The sequence below is a fragment of the Narcine bancroftii genome, chromosome 13, assembly GCF_036971445.1.
Source record: "Narcine bancroftii isolate sNarBan1 chromosome 13, sNarBan1.hap1, whole genome shotgun sequence".
NCBI lineage: Eukaryota > Metazoa > Chordata > Chondrichthyes > Torpediniformes > Narcinidae > Narcine > Narcine bancroftii.
Window position 1 is genome coordinate 63459812 of NC_091481.1, and position 26290 is coordinate 63486101.

At 50.0% G+C, this 26290-nt stretch overlaps 1 protein-coding gene across 1 annotated transcript in view; it reads left to right on the top strand.

Moving 5' to 3' along the window:
* The window catches only part of LOC138749038 (serine/threonine-protein kinase BRSK2-like), a 107424-nt gene that overhangs the window by 45292 nt on the left and 35842 nt on the right, over window positions 1-26290 (top strand). Inside the window, exons 2-9 of the mRNA XM_069910068.1 lie at window positions 7894-7988; window positions 11264-11349; window positions 15394-15534; window positions 19948-20064; window positions 20669-20702; window positions 22510-22578; window positions 23687-23833; window positions 24791-24822. Of these exons, the coding sequence (XP_069766169.1) occupies window positions 7894-7988; window positions 11264-11349; window positions 15394-15534; window positions 19948-20064; window positions 20669-20702; window positions 22510-22578; window positions 23687-23833; window positions 24791-24822 (721 nt within the window). The remainder of the gene's footprint in view (window positions 1-7893; window positions 7989-11263; window positions 11350-15393; window positions 15535-19947; window positions 20065-20668; window positions 20703-22509; window positions 22579-23686; window positions 23834-24790; window positions 24823-26290) is intronic.

The window sequence follows — 26290 nt, forward strand, 5'->3', positions numbered from 1 at the left end:
TTTCACCCTTAACCCATGTCCTCTTGTTTGTATCTCACCTACCCTCGGTGGAAAAAGCCTGTCTACATTTGTTCTATCAAAGAATCTAATATCCCCCCCACTCCTCCCCCCCCCCCAGCTCAACTGCCGTGTTTGACACGCGCCAGGCAGGGCGGGGATTAATATTCCAGTCACAACCTCCACCCTCCTCCCCCCTGAGCATCCCGTGAGATCACACAAGTCCTGTCACTGGAAACAACAATGCTCTGCCGTCAGACAAGTTGGGCCTGTCACGACCAATCCAGCACATCTGTGCTGAAACGAGGGGATCTCTGTGACAGCGGCTGGTGCAGACGACATCTCCACAGCTCTGCAGCGAGAGTAACAGAGCAAAGCAGATGCCCACGCCTTGCTGTATTAGTGTATGTTTACTCCAAAGGCTGGCAGGATAAATGCCGCCTCCTCTCCCTGGCTTTCAGCCCCCTTCCAGCTGTGGTCTCTTGTCATCCCCAAGTGTAGTCAATCTCCGGCCTGCAATTCCAGAATCCCCTCTCCTGAGGGGATACTCATTTTGTATATACACTGAAACCTCATTAGAACGCAATTTGTTAATCCGTGGAATCGCTTAAAGCAACCCCAGACTTTGCAAATAAGTTGATTAAAATTCAGAATCCCAATATTAAAAAGAATGTGCTTGCTTTCTTTCATTGAAATTGTTAGAGAGAGCGGGTCCTTCGAAAACTGGGAATATTTGGGTTTGATTATCCATGGGCACTCTGACGTATATGCATCTGTCCGCGACTCAGCTGTAATGCGATATGAAATCTTGGACCCCAACTACCGAGTTCTAACGAGGTTTTACTCGGTGTGTGTGTGTGTGTGTGTGTGTGTGTGTGTGTGTGTGTGTGTGTGTGTGTGTGTGTGTGTGTGTGTGTGTGTGTGTGTGTGTGTGTGTGTGTGTGTGTATCTTTGGCTTGGCTTCACGGACAAAGATTTATGGAGGGATAATGTCCACGTCAGCTGCAGGCTCGTTTGTGGCTGACAAGTCCGATGCGGGACAGGCAGACACGGTTGCAGCGGCTGCAGGGGAAAAATGGTTGGTTGGGGTTGGGTGTTGGGTTTTTCCTCCTTTGCCTTTTGTCAGTGAGGTGGGCTCTGCGGTCTTCTTCAAAGGAGGTTGCTGCCTGCCGAACTGTGAGGCGCCAAGATGCACGGTTTGAGGTCAATGTGGCAGGCACCAAGAGATTTCTTTAGACAGTCCTTGTACCTCTTCTTTGGTGCACCTCTGTCTCGGTGGCCAGTGGAGAGCTCGCCACATAACACGATCTTGGGAAGGCGATGGTCCTCCATTCTGGAGACGTGACCTACCCAGCGCAGTTTGATCTTCAGCAGCGTGGATTCGATGCTGTCGGCCTCTGCCATCTCGAGTACTTCGATGCTGGAGATGAAGTCGCTCCAATGAATGTTGAGGATGGAGCGGAGACAACGCTGGTGGAAGCGTTCTAGGAGCTGTAGGTGATGCCGGTAGAGGACCCATGATTCGGAGCCGAACAGGAGTGTGGGTATGACAATGGCTCTGTACACGCTAATATTTGTGAGGTTTTTCAATTGGTTGTTTTTCCAGACTCTCTTGTGTAGTCTTCCAAAGATGCTATTTGCCTTGGCGAGTCTGTTGTCTATCTCGTTGTCGATCCTTGCATCCGATGAAATGGTGCAGCCGAGATAGGTAAACTGGTTGTCCGTTTTGAGTTCAGTGTGCCCGATGGAGATGTGGGGGAGCTGGTAGTCATGGTGGAGAGCTGGCTGATGGAAGACCTCAGTTTTCTTCAGGCTGACTTCCAGGCCAAACATTTTGGCAGTTTCCGCAAAACAGGACATCAAGCGCTGAAGAACTGGCTCTGAATGGGCAACTAAAGCGGCATCGTCTGCAAAGAGTAGTTCACGGACAAGTTGCTCTTGTGTCTTGGTGTGAGCTTGCAGGCGCCTCAGATTGATTATATATTATAGGTAAATGCAGATTTTCTTTAGCATACATTTGGCCTCCTGTTCCAACCCCTCCCCCTATTGCTGTGGATTTGCATTGTCTGAAAAGTCCAGAAGACTCTTCCCCGGCTTCTCACATTCACACAGGAATGAAAGGGCTATCACATGAGGAACATTCGACAGCTCTCGGCCTCTACTCGATGGAATTGAGGAAAAACGGGGGGTTCTCATTGAAGCATTTCAAATGTTGAAGTGTGTACAGAGTAGATGTAGAAAGGTGTTTGTACGTTTTCCCCTTGTCTGTGTGGGCTCTGATTTCCTCCCACCCTCCAAAACAAAAAAATTACGGGGGATTGTTGGTCGATTTGGCGGCCCGGGCTTGTGGGCTGGAAAGGGCCCGTGACTGTGCTGCATGGCTACATTTAAAGGTTGCTTCCCATGGTGGGAGAGTCTGAGATTAAAGGGCACAACTTCAAGATCGAAGAGTGTCCGCTTAGAGCAGAGATGCGGAGGAATTTCTCCGGCCAGAGAGCAATTAAATTGGCAATGTTTGCTGCCACAGGCGGTTGTGGAGGCCAAGTCTTTGGGTGCATTTAAGGCTGAGATTGGTAGGCCAGGCGTCGAAGGTTATGGGAAGAAGGGGAGCTGAGTGGGAAAATGGAGCAGCTCATGATTGAATGGCGGGGCAGACTCGATGGGCTGAATAGCCTATTTCTGCTCTTTGGTCTTAAGTTTCTACCTAGTACATTGAGTACATTCTGAGCAGTCTAACAGGTTATCTCCAACAGACAGCTGTGTAAAGATCACATTATGCAGAGCAAAGATCAATTAGCACCAAGGAACGGCAGTTTGATAGTACTGATGGGGTTCATTCAGGAACCTGATAGCTGCAGGGAATGTCTTTGAGCCTGTTGGTCTGTACTCTTGCTCCTGAACCTTCCCCCCCCCCCCCAAAGGGTGGGGAGTGTGTATCTGGGGTGTGATGGGTTCCCCTGTGCATTGGCTGAGGTCGACGGTCAGTGCTGGGGAGAGAACCCTCCCGGAGGGAACCCTCCCTATTTTTGTTTGCATTTGGCAATGAACTGGTGACTGACAACTTCACGATGGCAGGATTCAGGGCAGAGGCTGCCTCCATCTGTCTGACGCCTGGGGCATGAGTGACTGCAGTGACACTGAGCCCGGGCTGCCGACTGGCCCCAGGCTCCCTGTTACCCACAGCGTTGTGGCGTGGTTGTCCTGCCTACAGCAGTGGGGGGGGGGGGGGAGTTTGTGTAGGGGAGGAGTCCCCGTTAAGCAACCTCCTCCGTCACCGAGGCCACATTCTGACAAGGGATATTGGAGGAGACACGGACACAACCCCGGCTGGCAACGTGCACTGGGGTCACAGCCTGCAGCTGAGCCGAGAGAGAGAAAATTAATTAAAATGTGATGAGGTGATGGAGTTCAGGCAGCACTGCCTATAATCCCTCTCCTAATCTCCCTTGTTCTTACTCATTGCATTCACTTTCAGTTCCTTCCACACCCCCCTCTTCACAAATGCTCCCATCATATCTCAGTCCCTGCCTTTCTCCATCACCCAGCCCATCCAGAAACTGCCCTGTGTATAGGTTGTTTATGTGGGTCTCCCTCTATCTCTAGGTGTGTGCGTTTGTTTTTTCCCCACTCTGCCCCCTCGTTTTCTCTCTCTCTCTCGTTCTTTCTCTCTCTCTCCCTCTTCCCCTCACCATCCCATTTCTCCTTTTTGTTCTCATCTTTCCCCAGCTCCTGATTTCCTTTTATCCCTCCAACTGTGTTGCCTCTCAATAATCTAGCTCCAGTTAGGCTTGTATGGTTCATAATGTCAGGAAAGGCTGCCCAGCTCCTAATTCCATCTGCCGCAGTCCTGCGATGGGTCTCAGGTCTGCAGCCCTTCCCCGTGTCACTGCTTTCTCTCTGTCAGAAGCTTATTCCAATGACTTGGAGAAGAGGGGGGGTGGGGGGTGGGGGGGGGGGGGTGGTGGGGAGAGTGATTGCCCCAGAACAATGCATGCAGAATCAGAGAGAGATCCTCAGGGGAAGGTTGCTCCGAGGTCACGGTCTGGAAAGAGCTGACACGCTTTTCCCAGGCAGGCAGGTGGAGTCTGTTGAAGCCATTTGTTCTCTGCTTCCCTGGGACTGGCTGGGAGCATCCCCCCCACCCCCCACCCCACTTGGCACTGGGGATGTGACGCTGGCTCAGCAGAGTGTGAGGAAGGCTCGACAGAAGCGCTGGGTGGAAAGATGGAACAATAGAAACAAAAGGAAGAGCAGATGGGGGAGAAATAGGAGGAGGAGAGGGCTTCTGGCTTTGGACCTCCCCCGAGAGGTTTGAGGCAGACCCTGCCCTCAGGTGTTGGGGAAGATCTCGCACCTCTCGTGCTGACAGTCCTGTAGGACTTGGGCGATCTGGCCACCTCCCTCTGCCCCCACCACTCTCCGAAATGTAACTGACACCTTTAGTCTGCTTGGCGTCAGAGCTCGGTGCCCAGTGTTGACACCAGGCTCCAGTGGAAGCCATGCACTTGAGTGTGGTCCTTTACCCATTCAGTGGCCTTGCCCGGAGGGTCACCAAGATGTTGCAGAAAGCAAGGCTCCCTCCCAGTGACCATCTTAGATGGCGACTGGTCCCTACTGTGTTCTGGGGGTGGGGGGGAGTTGCTGGTCTCCATCCTATAATCCAAGTGGGTGCATCCAGGCATCTCACATGCAGACACTTACACGTATGCAGATGCACTCAGACACACATGCTCACTCCTTGCACAACACACACAGAAACTCACTCCTCGCACACAAAAGCTCCCTCCTCGCACAACACACTCCTTGCGCACACACACACACTCCCTCCTCGCGCGCACACACTCCCTCCTCGCGCACCCGCTCCTTGCACACACATACTCTTTCACACTTTTTCACTCATACTAACACTCTCTTGTGCGCATACTTACACACACTCTTTTACACGCATGCACGCGCGCACACACTCTCTCTCTCTCTCTCTCTCTCTCTCTCTCTGATTAAGCAGCCTGACCTTGTTTTTTTTAACCATGTTGGCGACTGCCTGAGTTGCAATCATCCAGGGGGAATAAATGATAAAATCTATGGCGCTCGTGTGAGGTGGAGACCAGGGCCGCAGAGAATTCTCCACTGTGGTTTGTCTGCCCACGCCCCATCTATGCAAATATGTTTAAAGCTCCTGATTTAATTTGGACTTCAAGTCATGTGTGTCCCATGGTAGCATTGTGGTGAACTACTTCACTAACAATCCAGAAAAATCAGTGCAACTGATGTCACTCAAACCCCATTCCCATTCTTGGGAAGTTTAAATTGTCAGTTAAGTAAATCTGGAATGGCATTGGGTAAGAACCAAAGCTCAGAGTTAAGTGGATCTGTGCATATAACTCTGTGATTATCAAAGCACAGAGACCATGGAGAGATTTGAAACTGAGGATGGGAATGTTATTACTGAACAAATATCACTATGGACCAATGGTTCTCCACCTTTCTTTTCTCCCACTCACATACCACTTGAAGTAATCCTTTACTAACCACTAGACACCCTTGCCATAAGTGCTCTGTGGTTAGTAGGGGATTACTTCAAGTGGTATGTGAGTGGGGGAAAAAATAATTGAGAACCACTGCTTTCAACCTTTAGTCTGCAGGGTTGGGAAAGGGTGAGTGGTAAAATCACTGAATGTTGCGGAGCTGGACAGGGCGGATGCAGGGGTGACGTCCCCCTTGGTCACAGGTGATGTACAGCCAGGGGTTCCTCTCTCTAAATCATGGCTTGGCCATTCAGGACTGAACTGAAAACCAATTTCTCCCCACAGAGGAGTATGAACCTTGGAGTAGTCAAGGCTTAATCAGATCCCTAGGCGTTTGACCGCAGAGACGAGGGGACGGATGTTGGCGCAGGGAAGTGGCTCAACTGTGATGTCATTGAATGGGGGGAGCGTATCGTTCAGCCCCAGATGCCTCATGGGTCAACCCCCTTCATCCGAAATTCACCAGGTTGATTGAAGGGATTATGAGGAGAGATGGAGTCGACCGGGACTGTACTCGCTGAAATTTAGAAGAATGAAGAGGGGATCTTATAGAAACATAAAATAATAAGATAGAGGTAGGTAAGTTATTCCCATTGGTGGGGGAGACTAGAACTAGGGGACATATTCAGGTTAGTAGATTTAGGACAGAGATGAGGAGGAACTGCATTTCCCAGAGGGGGGTGAATCTGTGGAATTCGTTGCCCATTGAAGTAGCGGAGGTGACCTCAGTAAATGTATTTAAGACCAGGTTGGAGAGATTTCTACATAGTCAGGGAATTAAGGGATATGGAGAAAAGACAGGTGGGTGGAGATGATCATTAGATCAGCCATGATCTCATTGAACGGCGGAGCAGGCTCGACGAGCCGATTGGCCGACTCCCACTCCTATTTGTTGTATTGTAATGTTCTTATGTTCATCCAGAGGGACTTGAGGTCCCTCACATGAAAGGACATTGCTGTTGCCACCCTGCAAACCCTCCACTTCCCCCATCCTCGCTCTCAATAACACCCACCTGTGGCGGGGGTGGGGGGAGGGGGTTGGAATTGCTGGAACGTCTGAATCTGCAGGAGGCAGAGGTGGGATTGTGGCTTGGCACCAGGAGGAAGAGAGAATGTGGAGGTGGCAGAAACGGTGAGGAGAGATGGGAGTGGGGAAAGTAGGTTGAGAGATGGGCAGAATAGTCTCTGGATGTAGGGTGAAGGCAGAACCTCACTGTGGGAGTGGTCCAGCTGAGGGAGTGTGGGTAAAAGGAGATCCCATGGCCACGAGCACTGTGATCCCACACGGTCTGGGAACCTTCAAGACACCAACTTACTGTGGATTTCAGATTTATTGCCAGAGGACATACATGACATCACATACAATCCTGAGATTCTTTTTCCAGGGGGCGAGGCAGAATTACCACTTATTGGTAGTGCAAAAAAAAACTGAACTCAATGTGCACAATTCAGAGAGAGAAAAAAAATCAATAAATTGCAAAAGAAGAAGTCCTGATTGAGTTTGCCGTTGAGGAGTCTAATGTTTGGCTCCGAATTTTTTTTTGGATAACTGAGGATTTCAGCCAAATCGGAAATCTACAATTTCGAAGCCGAAATAACATCACTTCGCCTCCGATAAATTAGGACATTTGAAACGATCAGAAATCCTCAGTCATCCAAAATAGGTGAACGGACACCACAGGTTGAAAAGAATTTTGGAACAACCTCTGAGTTGACTTTTGAGTTTTTGGAGTTGGGTTTATTTTTTTTTTGTTGTTTTTTTTTGGTGAGAATTAAACATTATTTCATGCTATAAAAAGCCCTCCCTTGTTGTTGTTCAATAAGTGATCTGCTGTGGCGACTGGGTGGTTTTTAAACAAATGACCAGTTATCCGAAAAAAAAACGTGGATCCGACATAGGCCTGGTCCCGACCATTTCGGATAATCGGTGTGCGCACTATGTCCAAATCACCTCAGGCCTTATTTCACAGAACATATCGTGGACGTTAAGCAATGTTTGCCTGTATTTGGGGGGGGGGGGCTGGAACAGTGTTACTGTGCTGTATGTCTAAAACACCCCACTTAGGATAGATTATGTGGTCTGCCAGAGGGAGACCAGTGAAAGAAAAATGAGCTCCTTTCCACTCGTTAGGGGAGATCTCTGTATCTGGTTTGATTCCCCCCACAAACTTTCTTCCATTCATTCACCGCCCTCCCCTGGCACTATTGGCGGAGGCTTAAGATGGCGGAGGCTTAAGATGTCACCTTCCCGAGGCACCGGGCGGTCAATGAATTCTGGACGCCAACGATCCCTGGGTGACCGGCAGGAACTTCTGCGAGGAACGAGGGAAGGTAAGTGAGTAATGAGTGTTCATCTTCTCTCTCATCACAGGGCTGGTGAAGCTTGGCATCCACTGCATCACAGGGCAGAAGGTGGCAATAAAGATTGTAAACCGAGAGAAATTGACGGAATCCGTCCTCATGAAGGTGAGACTCACTTAGAGGGTGGGATGTGGGTGCTTTACCACTCTGGTCGTTGTCTCCGCTGAGGGCTGAACACATAAATTCTGGAGGAACTCAACTGGTCTTGTACCGTCCATAGGAGGTAAAGATATATTCCCGATATTTCAGGGCTGAGCCCTTCTTCAAGGACAATGTAAACAAGGTGTTCATGCTGTTGCAGTGGACAGAGTTAAGGTGTTTTCAGTGGACACTTATTTCAATTCTCCGTCTCATTCCCTTGCTGACTAGTCTGCCCATGGTCTCGTGCACTGCTAGACTGAGACCACCCACAAATTGGAGGAACTGCACCTCATCTGGGCTCCCTCCAACCAGACGGTATTAACATCAACTCCTCCAGTTTCCTGCTTCTTCTTCCGCATTATCCTCTCTCTCTCTCTCCCCCCTCTCTCTCTATCATCCCCCTCTCTATCTCTCTCTCTATCATCCCCCTCTCTCTTCCCCCCTCTTGTTCTCCCCCCTCGCTCTCACTCTCCCCCTGCTCTTCCCCTTCGCTCTTTCCTCCTCTATCTCTTCCCCCATTCTCTCTCCCCACCTCGGTCTTTCCCCTCTATCTCTTCTCCCACTCTCTCTCCCCACCTCGCTCTTTCCCCTCTCTCTTCCCCCACTCTCCCCCTCTCTCTTCCCCCACTCTCTCTCCCCCTCTCTCTCCCCCCTCTCTCCCCCTCTCTTTCCCCCCTCTCCCCCTCCCCTCTCTCTCTCCCCCTCTCCCCCTCCCCTCTCTCTCTCCCCCTCTCTCCTTTCCCTTCCCCCCCCTCCCCTCCCACTCTCTCTTCCCTCCCCTCTCTGTCTCTTTACTCCCCCCTCCCTTTTCCCTTCTCTCTTTCACAGACACAAAACCAGTTCTCACCTGTCCTCTTATCATATCCAATGAACACCTTCTGTCTGGACCCCCTCCCACCCATTCTTCCCCCTTTCTCTCTCACTCTTTATGAAGAGTGCCTGCTTTTTCCCTATACCTTGAAGGGCTGAGGACCGAAACGTCGGTAAAGGTTCTTTACCTCCTGTGGACACTGCGAGACCGGCCGTGCTCCTCCAGCATTTCTGTGTGTTTTTACTACAATCACAGCGTCTGCAGATTTCCGTGCCCCACTGTGGGGCTGGTCTGGCTGTGATGTTATCAATATTTTTCATTTCAATCCTGAGGTAGGGCGTAGGAGCCGAAATATGCCACTCCGCATAGCGAGTCTGCCCCGCTATTCAATCACAACCTGACCCATTTCCCCACTCAGACGCACTGCCTGGCCTTCTCCCCATAGCCTTTGATGCCCTGGCTAATCAAGAACCTAGCAATTTCTGCCTTAAATACACCCACACCCTGCTCTGTTTACCCAATTCCCCTCTGACATTTGGGTTGCAGGATCTGATAAAGGATCAGCCTTCGGGTGGCACGGTTAGTGAAGCAGTTAGCGCAATGATGTAACAGTGCCTGGGACATGGGTTCGAATCCAGCACTGTCCGGAAGGAGTTTATGTCAGTGTGAGTTTCCTCCAGGTGTTCTGGTTCCCTTTAAAACGTACGGGGGTGGGTTGTAGATCAATTGAGTGTTATTGGGTGTGGGCCAATAACATTACCGTCCTGTAATGTCTAAATTTAATTAAATTGAAATAAAAATTTCCTGCTCAGTGACTGGGCCAGTAGTTTGCGGGGCTGTGCCAGCATTTATTGCCGTGCTTGAGGAGGTGGTGGCGAGCTCTTATTCCTTTTAAGGCACTGGGTCATGAAGATGATCCCCTTTTGAAGTCCAATTAGGAATTTGGGGTCACTGATGGAACCAGAATCCATGACAGATCTGGGAAGGGTAATTGGGTGGGAACTTGCAAGGGCGTAATTTATCAGATGGCAAGGGATGGACACAGAGTGGCCAATGGCTGGCTTCTGTACTGCACTGATACTGATTTCAGAATCAAAATTTATTGTCACAAACATGTCATGAAATTCGTTGTTTGGTGGAGCCGTCACAGTGCAAACGTTTTTAGAAACCACCTTCCAAAATAAATTAAAATAGTGCGAGAAAAATTCAAAGTGAGGGAGCGTCTGTGGTTCATTGATCATTCAGGAATCTGACGGTGGAGGGGAGGACCCTGTCCTTGTGCCGCTGAGTGCTCATCTTCAGGCTCCTGCACCTTTACCCCCACCCCCCTCCGAAGAGCAGAGAGTTGTGGGTCCCTTGCCAGGGGTGGTGGTGGAGGCTGGAACAATAGGGGCACATACAAGAGACTCTTAGACAGGCACGTGGGTGAAAGGAAAATAGAGGCTTATGAAGTTGGGAGGGTTTCGCTTTTCGACACGGTTGAACCTCTTCAGTCGGGCGACATTGGGACCTGGCCATTGCCGGACCACAGAAAATGCCAGAAAACCAAAATCGACCCCTAAGGGAACCCCCTATGTGCACATATCGAAGGTAGAACAAAGCTTGAAACAGGAAATAATACAGTTGGGTGGCACGGTTAGTGTAGCGGTCAGCACAACGTCTTTGCAGCGTAAGCGATCAGGACGTTCGTACAAACTCCTTACAGACAGTGCGAGACTCGAACCCCCGGTCCCGATCGCTGGCGCTGTAATGGTTGAATTTGCCGCCGTTAGTACAAACTCCTTACGCGGGACTTGAACCCTGGTCCCAATCATGGCAGATTCAACCTTTACAATGCCAGTGATCAGGACCGGAGTTCGAATCCTGCGTAAGGAGTTTGTATTAACAGCGGCAGATTCAAAATGTGCTGGACCACAGAGCGCCAGATAATAGAGGTTGAACCTGTAGTATATATAGGTCAGCACAACATCACGGGTCACAGGGCCTGTAACGTTCTATATAGCAGAGGGAAGAGGGCATGAGGAACGTGACCTTTAAAATATAATAAGAGGCTTAGAAAAGATGAAGTGTCACAGCCTTTTTTCCCAGCGTAGAGCATTCTGAAACTCGAGGTGGGAGGGGGGAAGGTTTAAAAGGACCCGAGGGGAAATTTATTCACACATAAGGTGGTGGGTGTGTGGGACCGAGGGAGTAGCAGACACAGAGACAATTACGATAGGGTGACATTTGGACAGATTGAAAAGGCTTAGAAGGATATGGACTAAAGGAAGGCAGATGGGATGCGCTCAGAGTGGCAGCTGGTTGGCAGCGCGCCCGAGGCCTGCCGCAGAGGTCTGTGATCCAACGGTGAGCAGGCCAGTGGGGCTGAACGGCCTCGAGCTGGCTGAGCATGGCAAGTGTACGTGACCATCTCCCCTTCCCGTTGCAGGTGGAGCGAGAGATTGCCATCTTGAAGCTGATCGAACACCCTCACGTACTGAAGCTCCACGACGTCTATGAGAATAAGAAATATTTGTAGGTATTATTGCGTTTTTTTTTCCACTTGCTTTGTGGTGTGTGCTCCCGGCCAAGTCCCCTGGAAGTGACAGCGGCCAGATCCTGATCACTTGTGGGAGGGGTTTTCTTCACCAGGGCACCCACTGATGTCACCCTCCCCCGGGGCCGTGGCTTAGGGCAAAGTTGCTATTTCAAGATCCCGAACATCAGGGGGTCCCTCTCTCCTAGGGAGCAGCTCTGAGAGAGCTGTTAAACTATGCCCCCTTCAACTCCCACCCCACAGGGGTCTCTCAACTGGAGGGGAGCAGCAGCGTCACTGGGGTTTGTGTCACCTGGTGCAGGAATTCATGGTGTCACACCCCCCACCCCGTTCCCCCCTTCCATGGACCTCCTTCCGTACCAGACCACACAGAATCCTTAGTAATGTTTTTTTGTACTAATGTTACGCGTGAATGGTAATTCCTGTAGATCAGTGATATAAAGAACTAGCAAAATTAAAATTACACCTTTAAACCACGCACCACCTAAATGTATTTACAAGTACTAACGACCACAACATTGTAGATAAAACGCCAAAATGTTTGGCAAAAGCAGCGACCTGTAAAAACACCTGCAGCAACGAGAACAGCGCGAGCTGGTAGCGTGTGCAGACGAAACCACACGATTCGAAGCGTCGTTGCCATTGGGGAATAACGACGGCTCTGACCGGAGCGCATAAGAAGGTTCAAAAAGTAAACAGGCATCGTTTTAGCCTCGTAAGGATATTGATACCTAGGGATAGAGCTCTGGGAGAGATGTTAACCCCCCCCCCCCAGCTCTGCCAGACCTCCTACCCCAACTCTCTTGTGGATGGATGTTCAAGAGAAGCGGTTATGGGTTTCAGCTTGGATTTGTTTAAGAAAAAATGGACTAGGCACATGGATGGGAGGGGTGCGGAGGGCTGTGATCTGTGCAAAGGTCATAATAATCAGTCAGCCTGGACTAGCTGGGCCAAAGGACCAGTTTCTGGGGTGGTGCATGGTTCTATAAATTTTGTTAGGGTTTAAGGACAGAATGAGACAGCCATGAGAGGTAGCCGAGGCCATCGTATCGCCACACAGTCACGTCACCGCGGGAAGGCCTGGGTGAATCGCAGAAAGTGCCACGGGTGGTTTGATCACCAGGAACAAAGAAATGGCAGTAGCTGCGGATGAAAGCCCAGCTTGGTTAAGCGTCACAGTGATGGGTAATTAGGCCAACTAGCCTGCCTTAGAATCAGAATTTGTGGTTGCTAAAACATGCCAGGAGATTCGTCGTTTTGCGGTAGCGTCACAGGTACAAGTACTGCTATAAATTATATTTCAATAAATAAATCAATTTATGGGGGGGGGGAAGTAAAGAAAGACAAAGTGAGGTGGTGTCTGTGGTTCATGGTCGATGGCAGGGGAAGAAGCTGTCCTTGTGCCGCTGAGAGCCCGTCTTCAGGCTCCTGTAGCTTTACCCCGATGGTAGCAGAACCGGACTGGGCGGATGGACCCCGCGGAGGACCGCTAAGACTTTGCAAATAACTAACAGGGCATGCGTGAGATCGTGTGAGAGCCGGCGGGAAGAGGGCAGTGGTGTTGAGACTTCGCTGTCAAGAATCAGATTTTATACCCGACGTCTAGGATGACCCTGATTTTTCGGGTGAAATTTTTAAGTTTCGGGATTGTCCTATACATCAGTATATACGGTATCTGGCACCTCATTTCAAAAAGCAATTGCATTAGTAGGGTAGAATCTTATGAACCACGTTAATTTTAGAGTACAACTGTTCAGAGGAGGGTGAGCGGTGGTTTCTATTGTGCTCCAGAATTAAAATGGGGAGTATGATTTCAGCTTGTAGTTCTTAGAGGGATCTCTACAGATGGAAACCTTGCTATCACATTGTACTCCTGACAGATGACCGGACAAGGTAATCCCCCAAACTAGCTCATTAAACACTGGAAATATCCAGGACTGTGGCTGATGGTGATTCTTCAGTTGATGGAAGCAATGGAAATGGGAATTGTGAAACTATAAACAACAGGTTGGCTGGTGCAAATTAAGAAAGCTACATTAAAGGGTAATGCAACATTATACATTCCCATAGGCATTGCTTAATCACTGATTTCAGTGGGGGAGAAAAAATGTATTATATCCAAGAAAAAGCTTGTGAAGTCAGATTCAGAATTTATTGTCTTGAACACATCACGAAATTCATGTTTTGCTGCAGACATTGCAAACATTTATATAAACGACCCTTACAAAATAAATAAAAAATATTACAAAAATAAGAAAAGGTCAAAGTGAGGCAGTGTCTTTGGTTCATTGATCATTCAGGAATCTGATGGGGAAGAAGCTGCCCTTGTGCCACTGAGTCCTCATCTTCAGGCTCCGGTACCACCTCCTTCCTGATGGTAGCAGAGTGAAGAGGTCGTGGGCTGGGTGGTGGGGGTCCTTGAGGACAGAGGCTGCTTTCTTGAGACACCGCCCCTCATAGATGACCTCGATGGAGTGGTCTGGTGATGTCGCAGGCTGTGTTCTTTCTCCACCCCCCCCCCCCATTCTATGTATTGATACCTCCATACCAGACAACCAGTCAGAATGCTCTCCACAGTGCACCTGTAGAAAGTTGCAAGGGTCTTTGATGACCTACCAAACCTCCTCAAACTCCTCATGAAGTATAGCCGCTGGTGAGCCTTCTTCATGAATGCATCCACATTGGAGGCCCCCAGGATAGATCAGAGGTTTTGATGGCCAGAGACTAACTCTGCTGGCCTCTTGATGAGGACAATGAGGAACTGGTGAATGCAGCGAACTAAGGGAGCCCTCCGATTCGCGCACTGAGGAAAGGGCTGCTCCGTGGAGCCGGTCATTCTATTGAAGCAGAGGGGAAGGGCGATTGAGACTTCGGGTGTATGTCAGGAGGTGACCTCTTGTGAATCAAAGTAAACCCAGACTTTGCAACATTGGCAAAGTTGATTGGGGAGAAGTCCAGCCCCAGTGACCTAGTTCAATCCTACGATCATAAAACAATCTTCTGGAGGAACTCAGCGGGGCTGGAAGCTCCAAAAGATTCTGAGCCAAAGCATTGACCTTTCTTTTCCTTCCACCGACACATACAACCCTGAGATTCCTTTTCCCTGTGGGGCGCGGCAGAATTACCACTAATTGGTAGTGCAAAAAATAAACTGTACACAGCGAAAACAAATAAACAACCGTAAACGGATAATGAATGTAAATGAACTGTGCAGTACAGAGAGAGTTTGTCATTGAGGAGTCTGATGGTGGAGGGGGAGCAGCAGATCCTGAACCTGGTAGTGCGTGTCTTGTGAGCAAAAACCGAGCTTGTGTTGGGTGGTGTGGGCTTTACGCTCAAGGGGATTGGTGTCCCCGTACCAGACCGTGAGGCAGCTGGGGTCAGCACACTTTCCATCACACCTCTGTAGAAATTTGCCAGGCTTCAACATCCTTTAACAGGCCGTTTAAAGCCTGTACACAGAGCTAATGGCAGTCGGACTTGGGGGATGGACCCTGCAGGGTGTAGCACTGACACTTCGCAGATTGTCACCTGTTGCAAAAGGCAACTGGCGTAAAATATATTTTTATTGTTTTAATATAACATTACTTTGAATCCAGCTTCCCAATCAGTTGAAAAATATGGGAGTGCTTTGTGCTGTTCTCCACCGCCATGAAGGACTCTCTGATATAAGGATATAGGATACAAGGCTCGGATTTTATACTTGGCGTGCAAGATGATCCCTGGCTTTGAGGTGATATTTTTAAAATTCAAATGCCATTATACAGGCCGCTATATACATTATTGAGGGACCAAAGATGGGTTCAGTGATGTAACGTGTCTTTAACTTTGGAAACCTCTTCAATGCAAGTTCCGATCCTGGAGACGGAGGCCTCTGTGTTGTGAGGGGACATTGGATGTGCCTGTGTGCTCCCGAATGGATACATTTACTTTCCAATGCCCTCCCTGCACGCTGGACAATTTTTTTTTCTGTTGGGCTGTAGAGTTGTCCCTCTCATTGCACCTTCCCTTTCCCCATTCAGGTATTTGGTATTGGAACACGTGTCTGGAGGGGAGTTGTTCGACTACCTCGTCAAAAAGGGAAGATTAACACCAAAGGAAGCTCGCAAATTCTTCCGACAAATTATATCTGCGCTGGATTTCTGCCACAGTCACTCGATATGGTAGGGAAACTTTTTTGTTATTGATATAAAGATTCCTTTGCAATATTTTTAAAAATTTCTTGTCCTTCCTCTGGGGTGTGGGCTCCTGACTCGTCCCCTTTCTCCTGCGTAAGCGAGTGCCAGGAGCAGTTTGTCCTGCGGATCCCTAGTCCAGCTGGGGTGCTGTCGCAGGGGCCCATCCACCCATCGCTGAGTTTAGCTTTATCTCGTTATTTACCTGATACAGCGAGAAGGGTTCTAACCTGACTGCACCAATGCGGGGAGTCACGATTGGGGAGATAAGAACTAGGGGACATAACCTCAAGATTTAGGGGAGTAGATTTAGGACAGGGATGAGGAGGAACTGCGTTTCCCAGAGGGGGGTGAATCTGTGGAATTTGCTGCCCATTGAAGTAGTGGAGGTGACCTCAGTAAATATGTTTAAGGCAAGGTTGGATAGATTTTTACATCGAAAGGGAATGAAGGGATATAGGGAAAGGCAGGTCGGTGCAGATGAGGTGATCATCAGATCAGCCATAATCTCATGGAATGGCAGAGTAGGCCCGATGGGCCAAATGGCCGACTCCTGCTCCTATTTATATTCTTATGCATTCCGTAATGCCACTCTGACCATTGCCTCAACACCCCCTGCCCAGACATTCATTCTGCTCTCTGCCCTCCATTCCTGGCCCACCTCAGTCCCTTGGCAAACCTGGAGCTGTCCATTCCCCGCCCCCTCTGCTTCCTGGGCCGGGTGCACACTCCAGCGAGGCGGGGGTGGGGGGGGGGCAGGGTGTACTGTGATGGAGGAGGAATCAGGAGATACGACGTCCTGGAGAGGCAGAGTAGAGAGAAAGATGGGGGGGTGGATTCCGGGAACAAGAGTTGGTGAATGAACGACACAGAGAACCTGGGACCAGCTCTGCTGGTATCAAAGGAAGTCATTAGAAAAAATGAAACGATTTTGTCGTCTCACTTCAAATGTCAACTTCATTAGAGGTTCAAATCAATGTTTAAAACAACAAAAGATACCCGGACATTTCCTGCTGGTTTATTATCTTCAATGGATCCAATTAACCCAGTCAGTGCCCATTGAGGGGGCCCAAATCAACCCATGGCCTCTGAGCTAGCGGCTGCCACGTCACTTCCCCCCTGCTCAGCGCAGAAGCAGGAGGAAGTTCTTCAGGCCCCCTACCCCCCCCAACGTCTGCTCCATTTTTCAGTCAGTTCCCGGTTATCCCACACCTCGGTGTTGTTTTCCTGCATTGACCATTGGACCACAAGACATAGGAGCAGAAAGAGGCCATTCAGCCCCTCGAGTCTGCCCTGCCATTTGATCCTGAGCTTTCCCCCACTGCCTGGTTTCTCCCCCGATAACCTTCGATGCCCCGGCTAATCAAGAACCGATAAATCTCTGCCTTCAATACACCCAATGCCCCGGCCTCCACAACTGCATGCGGCAACAAATTCCACAGATTCACCACCCCCTGTGGCTGAAGAAATTCCTCTGCATATCTGTTCTAAGTGGACGCCCTTCAATCCTGAAGTTGTGCCCTCTTGCCCTAGACTCTCTCACCATGGGAAACCACCTTTCCACATCTACCCTGACCAGGCCTTTCAACATTCGATATGTTTCAGTGAGATCCCCCCCTCCCCCATTCTCCGAAATTCCAACGATTGCAGGCTAAAAGCCATCAAATATTCTTCATATGATGATCCTTTCATTCCCAGAATCATGCTTTTGAACCTCCTCTGAACCCCCTCCAACATCAAGCACCTCTTTTCTGGAATGAGGAGTCCAAAACTGGTCACAATACCCCAAGTGAGATCTCACCAGGGCTTTTTAAAGCCTCAACACCACATTCCTGCTCTTACAGTATATTCTATTCTTCTTGAAACGAATGACAGCTTTGCATTTGCACTGACCCCCTTGTCCCCTCAATTCTCTTAATACCTCATTCATGCCTTGGATACAGTCATATATTGGATGCAGACAGCACAGGATTCGAATCCCGAACCCAGGCACTGTTACAGTGTGGTGTTGACCACTACACTAATTGTGGCATCCTAGTTTAGATGTCACTACCCTGGGAACAGGTTGTGGCCATCCACCTCTATGCCCCTCATGATTTCCTGTAAAGTACCCCCCCCCCACCCCAGCCTCCCACATTTCAGGGAGAAAACGGTTAGTTAGCCTGCCTTGTTAGCATAGCAGTTAGCAGAAATACTGGGTTCGAATCCCGCGCTGCCTGTAAGGAGTTTGCACGTTCTCCCCGTGTCTGCGTAGATTTCCTCTGGGTGCTCTGGTTTCCTCCCATTTCCTTCAAAAATGTACTGGGGTTTGTAGGTTTTAATTTAAAAAAAAGTAGACATACAGCATGGGAACAGGCTATTTCGGCCCTCAAGTCCAAGCCGTCCAATTGACACCAAATTAACCTACACCCCCGGTACGTTTTGAACGGTGGGAGGAAACCAGACCCACGTGGAGACGGGGAGAACGTACAAACTCCTTACAGACAGCGCGGGATTTGAACCAAAGTCATGATCGTTGCCAAACCTTAGGATTACCAAAATGTTTGGAACTTCATTAAGAAGACAGAGTGTACTGGTGTGGACGTGTCCATGACTACTGTCCGCAGAAAACTTCATGAACAGAAATAGAGGCTGCACTGCAAGATACAAACCACTATTTAGCCACAGAAACAAGATGGCCAGGTTACAGTTTGCCAATAAGTTTTTAAAAGAGCCTGTAGAATTCTGGAAAAAAGGTCTTGCGGCCAGATGAAACCAAGATGAACCTGTATCAGAGTGATGGCAAGAGCAAAGTGTGGAGGCGTAAAGGAATTGCCCACAATCCAAAGCATCTCACCTCATCTATGAAACATAGTAGTGGGGTTGTTGTGGCTTGGGCGCATCTGGCTGCCACAGGTACTGTTTCGCTTATCCTCATTGATGATGTTACTCCTGATGGCAGTGGCCCCAAACTCATTTGACGGTTCTTCATCCTACAGCAAGACAGTGATCCCGCAACAAAGGAGTTTTTCAAAGCTAAACACTGAAAAATTTTTCAATGGCCAAGTCAGTCACCCGATCTAAATCCAATCGACTAGGCCTGCCGTATGCTGAAGAGAAAAATTAAAGGGAACCCCCACCCGAAACAAGCAGGAGCTGAAGGTGGCTGCAGTAGAGGCCTGGTAGGGCATCACCAGAGAAGATACTCAGCATGTGGTGATATCTATGAATCACAGACGCCAAGAAATCATTGCACACAAGGGATATGCAACAAAGTACTTAACATGACTACTTTAATGCACACACCATTGCTACATCCCAAATAATATGGTGCCCTGAAATGAGGGGGCTATGTATAAAAGTGCTATAATTTCTACATGGTCAAACCAAAATGTCTACAAATAGCCTTGAATAAAATCTGGAATGCGCTCTTTAATTCCATGTGAATTGTTTGATTACAGATTTAAAACCGTGGAGCAGAGGGGCAAATAAAGGGGAAAAGAAATGTGTCTTTGTTTCAAATGTTATGGAGGGCCCTGTAAATCCCAGCAAACCTCCTCCACTGGCATCACCTCCCACCACCGATTGGAGCTTGGCTATTCCATCAGTCCCAGTGAGGCAGTCTTCCATTACTCTGCTATTTAAATCGGACTTGCACAGCGTGTAATACTAAACTGTCCCACCACAGAATTAAGATTTCCAACGGTGTAGAGCTGTCAGCAGCGCCGGCAATGAATGCGGCCTGTGTGTTAATCAGGAATGCATTTCATATTTGCACTGGTGCACCATGCGCAGCTCCCGTGCAGCCTCACCTCGCATCACTGGCAGAAAGAGGCATCAGCAATCAGGATTAACCCCAGAGGTGCCAGCCAGAACTGCGTAGGGCCGTAAGCGGGTAGGAGCAGCTCATTTCATTCTCTCATTTCATTCTCTCCAGCCTGGTTCACCACAGAGAACGCTACATTGCACAGTACAGGCCCACAATACAGGCTGACCTGTATAAACCAATTCCATGCAAGAACGGGAGAACCTTTGGGGATTGGTGGATGAGGCTTCAGTGAATTTTCCAGTTGCTTGAGATTGCATGTTGCATGGATTGGTGAAATGTGGGGGGGGGGGGATAATTTTAAACCTTCCTATTTTTTACCTATTTATTTTCCACATTGAGGTAAACATTTTCATCGATGAGCAACATTGCAACAGTTGGTCTAGTAGTTGTTCAAAATAGCAATGACATCTAGTGTTGAAATGAAGAAGTGCAATGTGCACCCAGTGCAGTTTATTGTTTGAGACTACGTTGTAACAGGCCACTTAAAAATGGGAAATGGGCCGCAGTTGGCTGCTGGGGTAGATGGTGATTGATGGTCAGTGGGTCCAACCTGATGGCTTGCTTCAACTTGTTGTTTGTCCGTTGCCTTGCAGCCACAGAGACCTGAAGCCGGAAAATCTTCTCCTGGATGAGAAGAACAACATCCGGATTGCTGATTTTGGGATGGCCTCCCTCCAGGTTGGTGAAAGCCTCCTGGAGACGAGTTGTGGGTAAGAGGGCAAGTCTGTCAATACTTGGGTTCACAGCTCGTGTCCTGGGTCCAGTCATCAGACCGTCCAGGGACAGGCCATTTCTGTGCAGACCATGATACCAAATTAAACAAAATCTCTGCCGTGGTCCATATCCCTCCCCCGCATATCCATGGATCTATCGGGAAACCTTTTAAATGCCAGTTGGTATGTACTTATACCACTACTCCTGTGATCTGTTATCCCCTGTAATTAAAATAAAAACATCTGGTCTTGTATATCTCTTTTATGAACTTGGTTGGCACGGTTACCTTAAGTAATCCCTATTCCAACGGTGCTCTGTGATTAGTAAGGGATTGCAGTAACAATTGGGTCTAGAGCAGTGATTCTCAACCTTCCACTCACCTTAAGCCGCTGGCTGGAAGGCAAGCGAGAGCACCTGACCTACAGCGGTGGAGCCGCGCTGTGCCAGGTCGCTGTCATGGTAGCTTGCCAACAGAACCTCAGTCGGAGTCACAGACGTGCACACTGATCCACTCCGCTTCCACGCCCAGGAGCTGAGGGCTCATCGGGAGACGTGTTGCTTTGTTGACTTTAATTTAATGACCCTCTGCTTTTGCTGCAGGTCTCCACATTACGCTTGTCCAGAAGTCATCAGGGTAAGTCCTGAGGAAGTTTTAAAAGCATATTCAAATTTCAGATTTACTGAATACCAACCTGAGATTCTTTTCCTTGCAGATGAGGTAGAATTACCATTAATTGGCAGGACAAAAATAAATGTACTCAATGTACACACTTAAACAAATAAATGTAAACAAACTGTGCAATACAGATAAGGAAAATAATCAATAACCTGCAAAGTCAGAGCCCCTGATTGAGTTTGTCGTTGAGGAGTCTGACGGTTGAGGGGGAGCAGCTGTTCCTGAACCTGGTGGTGTGAGCCTTGTGGCAACGACACCTCTTCCCTGATGGGAAGAGAACAGAGTGTGTGCTGGGTGGGGTGGATCTTGATGATCGCTGCTGCTCTCCGTTGGCAGCCTTCCCCGTAGATGTTCTCGATGGTGGGGAGGGTGGTAGTGATGCCAAAGGAATGTTTATACCACCCAATCCCAAAGGTCTTACTTGCTTTGTGCTATTCCTGCATCTAGCCAATGAGAACCTCCCTCTGTCCTAAATTGATGCAGTTCTCCGTATCCAGCCTAGTTGGAAAGGACAAAGACTGTAGTTCTTGCATGACATTTGTCCGAGTTGCCTGCTCGATTTGTGGCTGGTTTATCCACAGCTCTCTCCCAAAATCACTGCTCAGCAGGAAGGGCGAGTAGCCGAACGAGCTGAGGCCACCCTGAGGAAACGTCATGGCAACCAAATCCCTCGGCTACTGCAAAGAAAGACTGAGGAGATTGGTTGCACGTGTGTGGGCTCCATGCTCCCGGGTCATATGATGGCGAATTGAAAGTGTGATGCTTTTATTGTGATATGGGTTCTTTTAAAACAACTATACTTTTATTATCTACAACCATGTGGAAACATCCATTTTGAATCTAACTGAAGCTGCCACAAACTAGTCTCTGACTCCCTCTAGTGGTCAGGAGGATCATTATCACTCTATCATTACAGAAGGGAGAGCAGCAGATGGGGGCAGGATTCTTGAGATTGGAGCTGATCTTATTCCTGGTCCCATCCAATGCCTTCTGCAGGCAAAGGCAGAATCATTTCAGTCCAGGCACATTCGACGATGGGGCACAAAGGGGTCTCGGGAAGAAGAATGTTCCCCCCCTCTCTTTGTGGTGTCCAGCCCCTCGCACTGAGGCAGTCCCCACCTCCCATCTTCATGGACCCTCCCAGCCCTCTCAAAATCCCCCACCCCTTCGCCAAGCACCTTGGCTCTGTCCGTTGCATTGTCCCAGTGGTCACCCATTTCAATTTCCCATCCCACTCCCTTGCTGACATGTCTGTCCCATGGTCTTAGACTGAGACCACCCCCAAGTTGGAGAAACAACATCTCCCGTCTGGGATGGCATTAACATTGACATCTCTGGCTTTTGTTTAAACCCCCTCCCCTTCCCCATTTCCTTTCCCCCCAGCTCTGTCTCTCTCTTCCCTTTTCCCTTGTCTCCTTTCACACCTGTTGTCACCCCCCCCCCCCATTCTTCCCCCTTTTTTTACCCGTCTTTATTCAGACACTTTCATGCTTTCTTGTGATGAAGGACTAGGGGTTGAAACGTCTTTACCTCCTGTGGACACTGCGAGACCAGCCGAGTTCCCTTCTGCTTTGCTGTGTGTTTATTTCTCTCCTGCATTGTAACGCCTCTGAACCCCAGTCAGTGGTGGCCAATAAACCTCTCTCCAAGGAACCAGGAGATGAGCCATTTACAAGTGACGGGGGAAGAGGCATGACCGTGGTGAATGGCCACCGGCGTTCGAACACCCCCCCCTTCCTCCTGACCTCTGTGTTTCCGCCCACAGGGAGAGAAGTACGATGGCCGTCGGGCAGACGTTTGGAGCTGCGGTGTGATCCTTTTTGCGCTGCTGGTGGTAAGTCGCTGGAGGGCACCTCAGGCCTTCTGCTTAACCAGCCCCTTGGTTCCTGCCCAGCGACCCCCCACGGCATCTGGCTGGACGACCTGGTGGGGAATGCGGCAAGCCAAACCTGGGCCAGCACGGTCGGTGTAGTAGCTAGCCCTTACAGCGACAGGGATTCGAGCCCAGCACTGCCAGAAAGGAGTTTGGATGTTCTCCTTGGGTCCGCGTGGGTTTCCACCAGGGCCTCTGGTTTCCTCCCACCCTTAAATGTATCGAGGTTGGAGGTTAATTGGGCGGCACGGGCTCATGGGCCGAAAGGGCCTGTTACCGTGGTGTATGCCTGACATTTTGATGGTATTGGAAAGATTGATGGAGAAGTATGTAGGTAGAAGGCTTTTATTGTTATGTAATAAAACAGATAATTTGATGTTACATGGAATTTCCTTTAGTGCCATAAGGCAGAAAAAGATTTACTATCAGCAGAAATTGCCCAGTGCCCCTTACAGTCAGAGAAAGAGAAGCAAAATAGAGTGTGTTCCTCCCCCCCCTCCATGCCAGAGTCACCAAGTGTCTGCAGATTCGCCCCCAAAAAAGCTTCCAAAACATTCAGCTGCCCGAGCTCCAGATCCAAACCTCTGACACGATCAGGAAGCCCTCGGTACCCGCTCACATCCCGGTTCCGATGCCTGGTACCCCCTTCAGCCCCATCTCCAGCTGTAGGCTGCCTGCTGTGAATCCTTTGACTGCCAGTAGCTCCTCACCCTGCTTGGGTTCCTCGCCTTGAGTCGCCAACAGCCCCCGCCACCTATGCGTTCAGAGCCCCTCGCCAGTCCGCCGCTGGGGCCACCGTCCTGTGTGTCGCCTCCTCTGCTTCTTCTCAAACGGGTGGTACCCTCCTCATTTTCTGCTGCCCTGCACCACTCCTCTGCTTCCCTGGAGTCTGCAACCCCCCCCCCCTCAAGGTGGCTGCCAATCATGGATGCCACCATTTGAGGCCCAGACCCCGCGACGGAGAGTGATGGGGAGCGGAGTGACGGAGGAGGAGGGTGGTGTCGGACAAGGAGGAAGGGATGGGGAGGTGTTGGACAGGAAGGGGTGATTGTGAACCACCCTTTTGCAGGGCGCACTGCCGTTCGACGACGACAACCTCCGGCAGCTCCTGGAGAAGGTGAAACGGGGAGTTTTCCACATGCCGCACTTCATTCCCCCTGACTGCCAGGGGCTACTGAGAGGCATGATCGAGGTGGATGCAGAGAAACGCCTATCGGTCAGTCTTCCCCTCCCACCTTCCCTCCTCTCCCCCTCACCTCTCCCCTCCCACTTTCCCTCTCCTCCCCCTCTCCCCTGACTGCATTATGGTGAAGGGAGAAAGGTTGTTAGCTTTACTCCATGGGGAGAAAGCTGTCAGCGTTACCTCAAGTGGGGTGAGGGAGGGGACAGTTGACAGCATTGCCTCGTGGGGGGAAGATTATCAGTGTTACACCAGGGGGTGAACATTATCAGTGTTACCCCAAGGGATTGGGAAGGTTATCAGCATTACACCAGTGGGGAGAAAGGTTGTCAGCGTTACTGTAGGGGGTGAACATTATCAGTGTTACCCTAAGAGGGGGGAAGGTTATCAGCGTTACACCAGCGGGGAGAAAGGTCATCAGTGTTACTCCAGGGGGTGAATATTATCAGTATTACCCCAAGAGGGGGGAAGGTTATCAGCGTTACACCAGTGGGGAGAAAGGATGTCAGCATTACTCCAGGGGCTGAACATTATTAGCATTACCCAGAGGTGGGAGAGGGGGAAAGGTTGTCAATGTTGCCCTGGGTGGGGGCGGGGGGGGGGTGGAGCTGTCAGGATTATTCCTGGGAGAAACATTATCAGCGTTACTCGGGGTGGGGGGGGGGAAAGGAAGGTTAAGGGGAGGGAAAAGTTGTAGCATCACCCTGTTGAGGGGGGACACGTCAGTGTTACCCTGAAGGGGGTGGGGGGGAGATTTTCAATGTTGCGCCATTGGGGATAAATTTTGTAATTGCCCCATTAGGAAGTCCACCCCACTGGAGTTGAGACCAGGAAGGGTTCACTGCTTCTGGTAACCTTATCCCTCCTGACACTCGACTATCCCAGATTTCTCTGGAACTGAAAGCCTCTAAATTCTCTTCTTAAATTCCTTTCCTCTCTCTCTCTCTCTCTCCCTCTCTCTCTCTCTCTCCTGTGTCCCACCGCTGCTCAAAGCTGGAACAGATTCAGAAGCACTCCTGGTATCAGTAAGTATCCATCGCGCTGGTACTAGAGACATGGCAGCCAGTCTCTCCTCTTGCCCTGCCTCGTGATCAGGGTGCCCCTGGTGCTGAGAGAGGGGGTTGGTTCCCTGGGCAGGGAGCTCCGGTGTCCTCCGAACCCGTAAGGGGGTCTGAGTTCCTGCTCCTGAGCTCCCTTCCCATTGGAGGTGCAGCTCAGGGGAGGACGTTCCTGGACTCAGCTGACCCCCAACCCAGTTCCACACATCAGCGATAGGGTCCCTGAGCAGCGTAGCTGTCAGAAATCTTCCTGCCTAAAACTGTGCAGGTCTGGTCAGGGCAGACTTGACTCGATTGGCGATGGCCTTGGACAGGATTTTGTTGCCATGTCGGCCTATGAGTCCAAGCTGCCTACTTTATAACCCATTAACCTACATCCCCTGCACATTTTGAACGGTGGGAGGAAAACCCATGCAGACATGGGGAGAGTGTGCAAACCCATTACAGACAGCGCAGGATTTGAATCCTGGTCCCGATGGCTGGCGCTGTAAAGGCGTTGCGCTAACTGCTACACCACCCTTCTCCCCCTTTTGTTCAAAGAGGAAGGCAATGATGCCCTTCTTCGCGGAGTCTTGCTCCCTAATCGGGGGTGTTTGTGTGTCTCCTCACAGTATTAGTCTTCATTCCGCCATGGGGATTACCAGGGAGAGTGGGGGCCCTACCTTTCCTGACCACTGTAAGGTGGTGGGGAGAGGGAAGGATGTGTGACCCACCAGATTCTCTGGCCCCATCTCCGAATGAGGCTCTCGTGGAACTCAGAGAATGGGAGCAGCCCAGATCAAAACTTATAAAGCGAGAAAAGGAAAGCCACTCGCTCGTGGTGCTGATGCTCATCCAGGCCAAGCACCCAAACTGAGCCAGGCAGAGACCACCCTCAGATTGGAGGAACAATGCCTCCTCTTCCGGCCTCATGTACTGTCAAACCAAGACTGCCCATAAATTGGTGGAGCAGCACCTACTATTCTGTCTGGGTGCTCTCCAATATTGACGCCGACTTCTCTGCTTTCTGCTAGCCCCACTCCCCGTCCTCCCTCTCTCTTCCCTGTCTTTCCTCCAGCTCCTTCCCTCTCCATTCAGAGCCATCCCCCTATTTACTACTGTGCCCTCCCTCCCTTATCCACCTCCTGCCTGTGGGACCGTGCTCCTCCCCACCGCCCCTCATCCCACCCCCACCATTTTGTTCAGGCGCCTGCCCACATTTTGCTCAGACTTTGATGAGGGGCTCAAGCCCGAAACGTTGGGTACATATCTTACACTACTGAGTTTCTTCAGCATTCTGCTTTTTCTTCATTCACGATATCTGCAGACGTCTGTGCTTTACTCCTGTGCAGAACAATGGAGGTTTGCAACAGGATGCCACTCAGCCCATCTTTCTGAGCTGGTCGAAGAAACTGCCCACTCCAGCTGCAGGTCCACAACCTCCATCCCCAACATT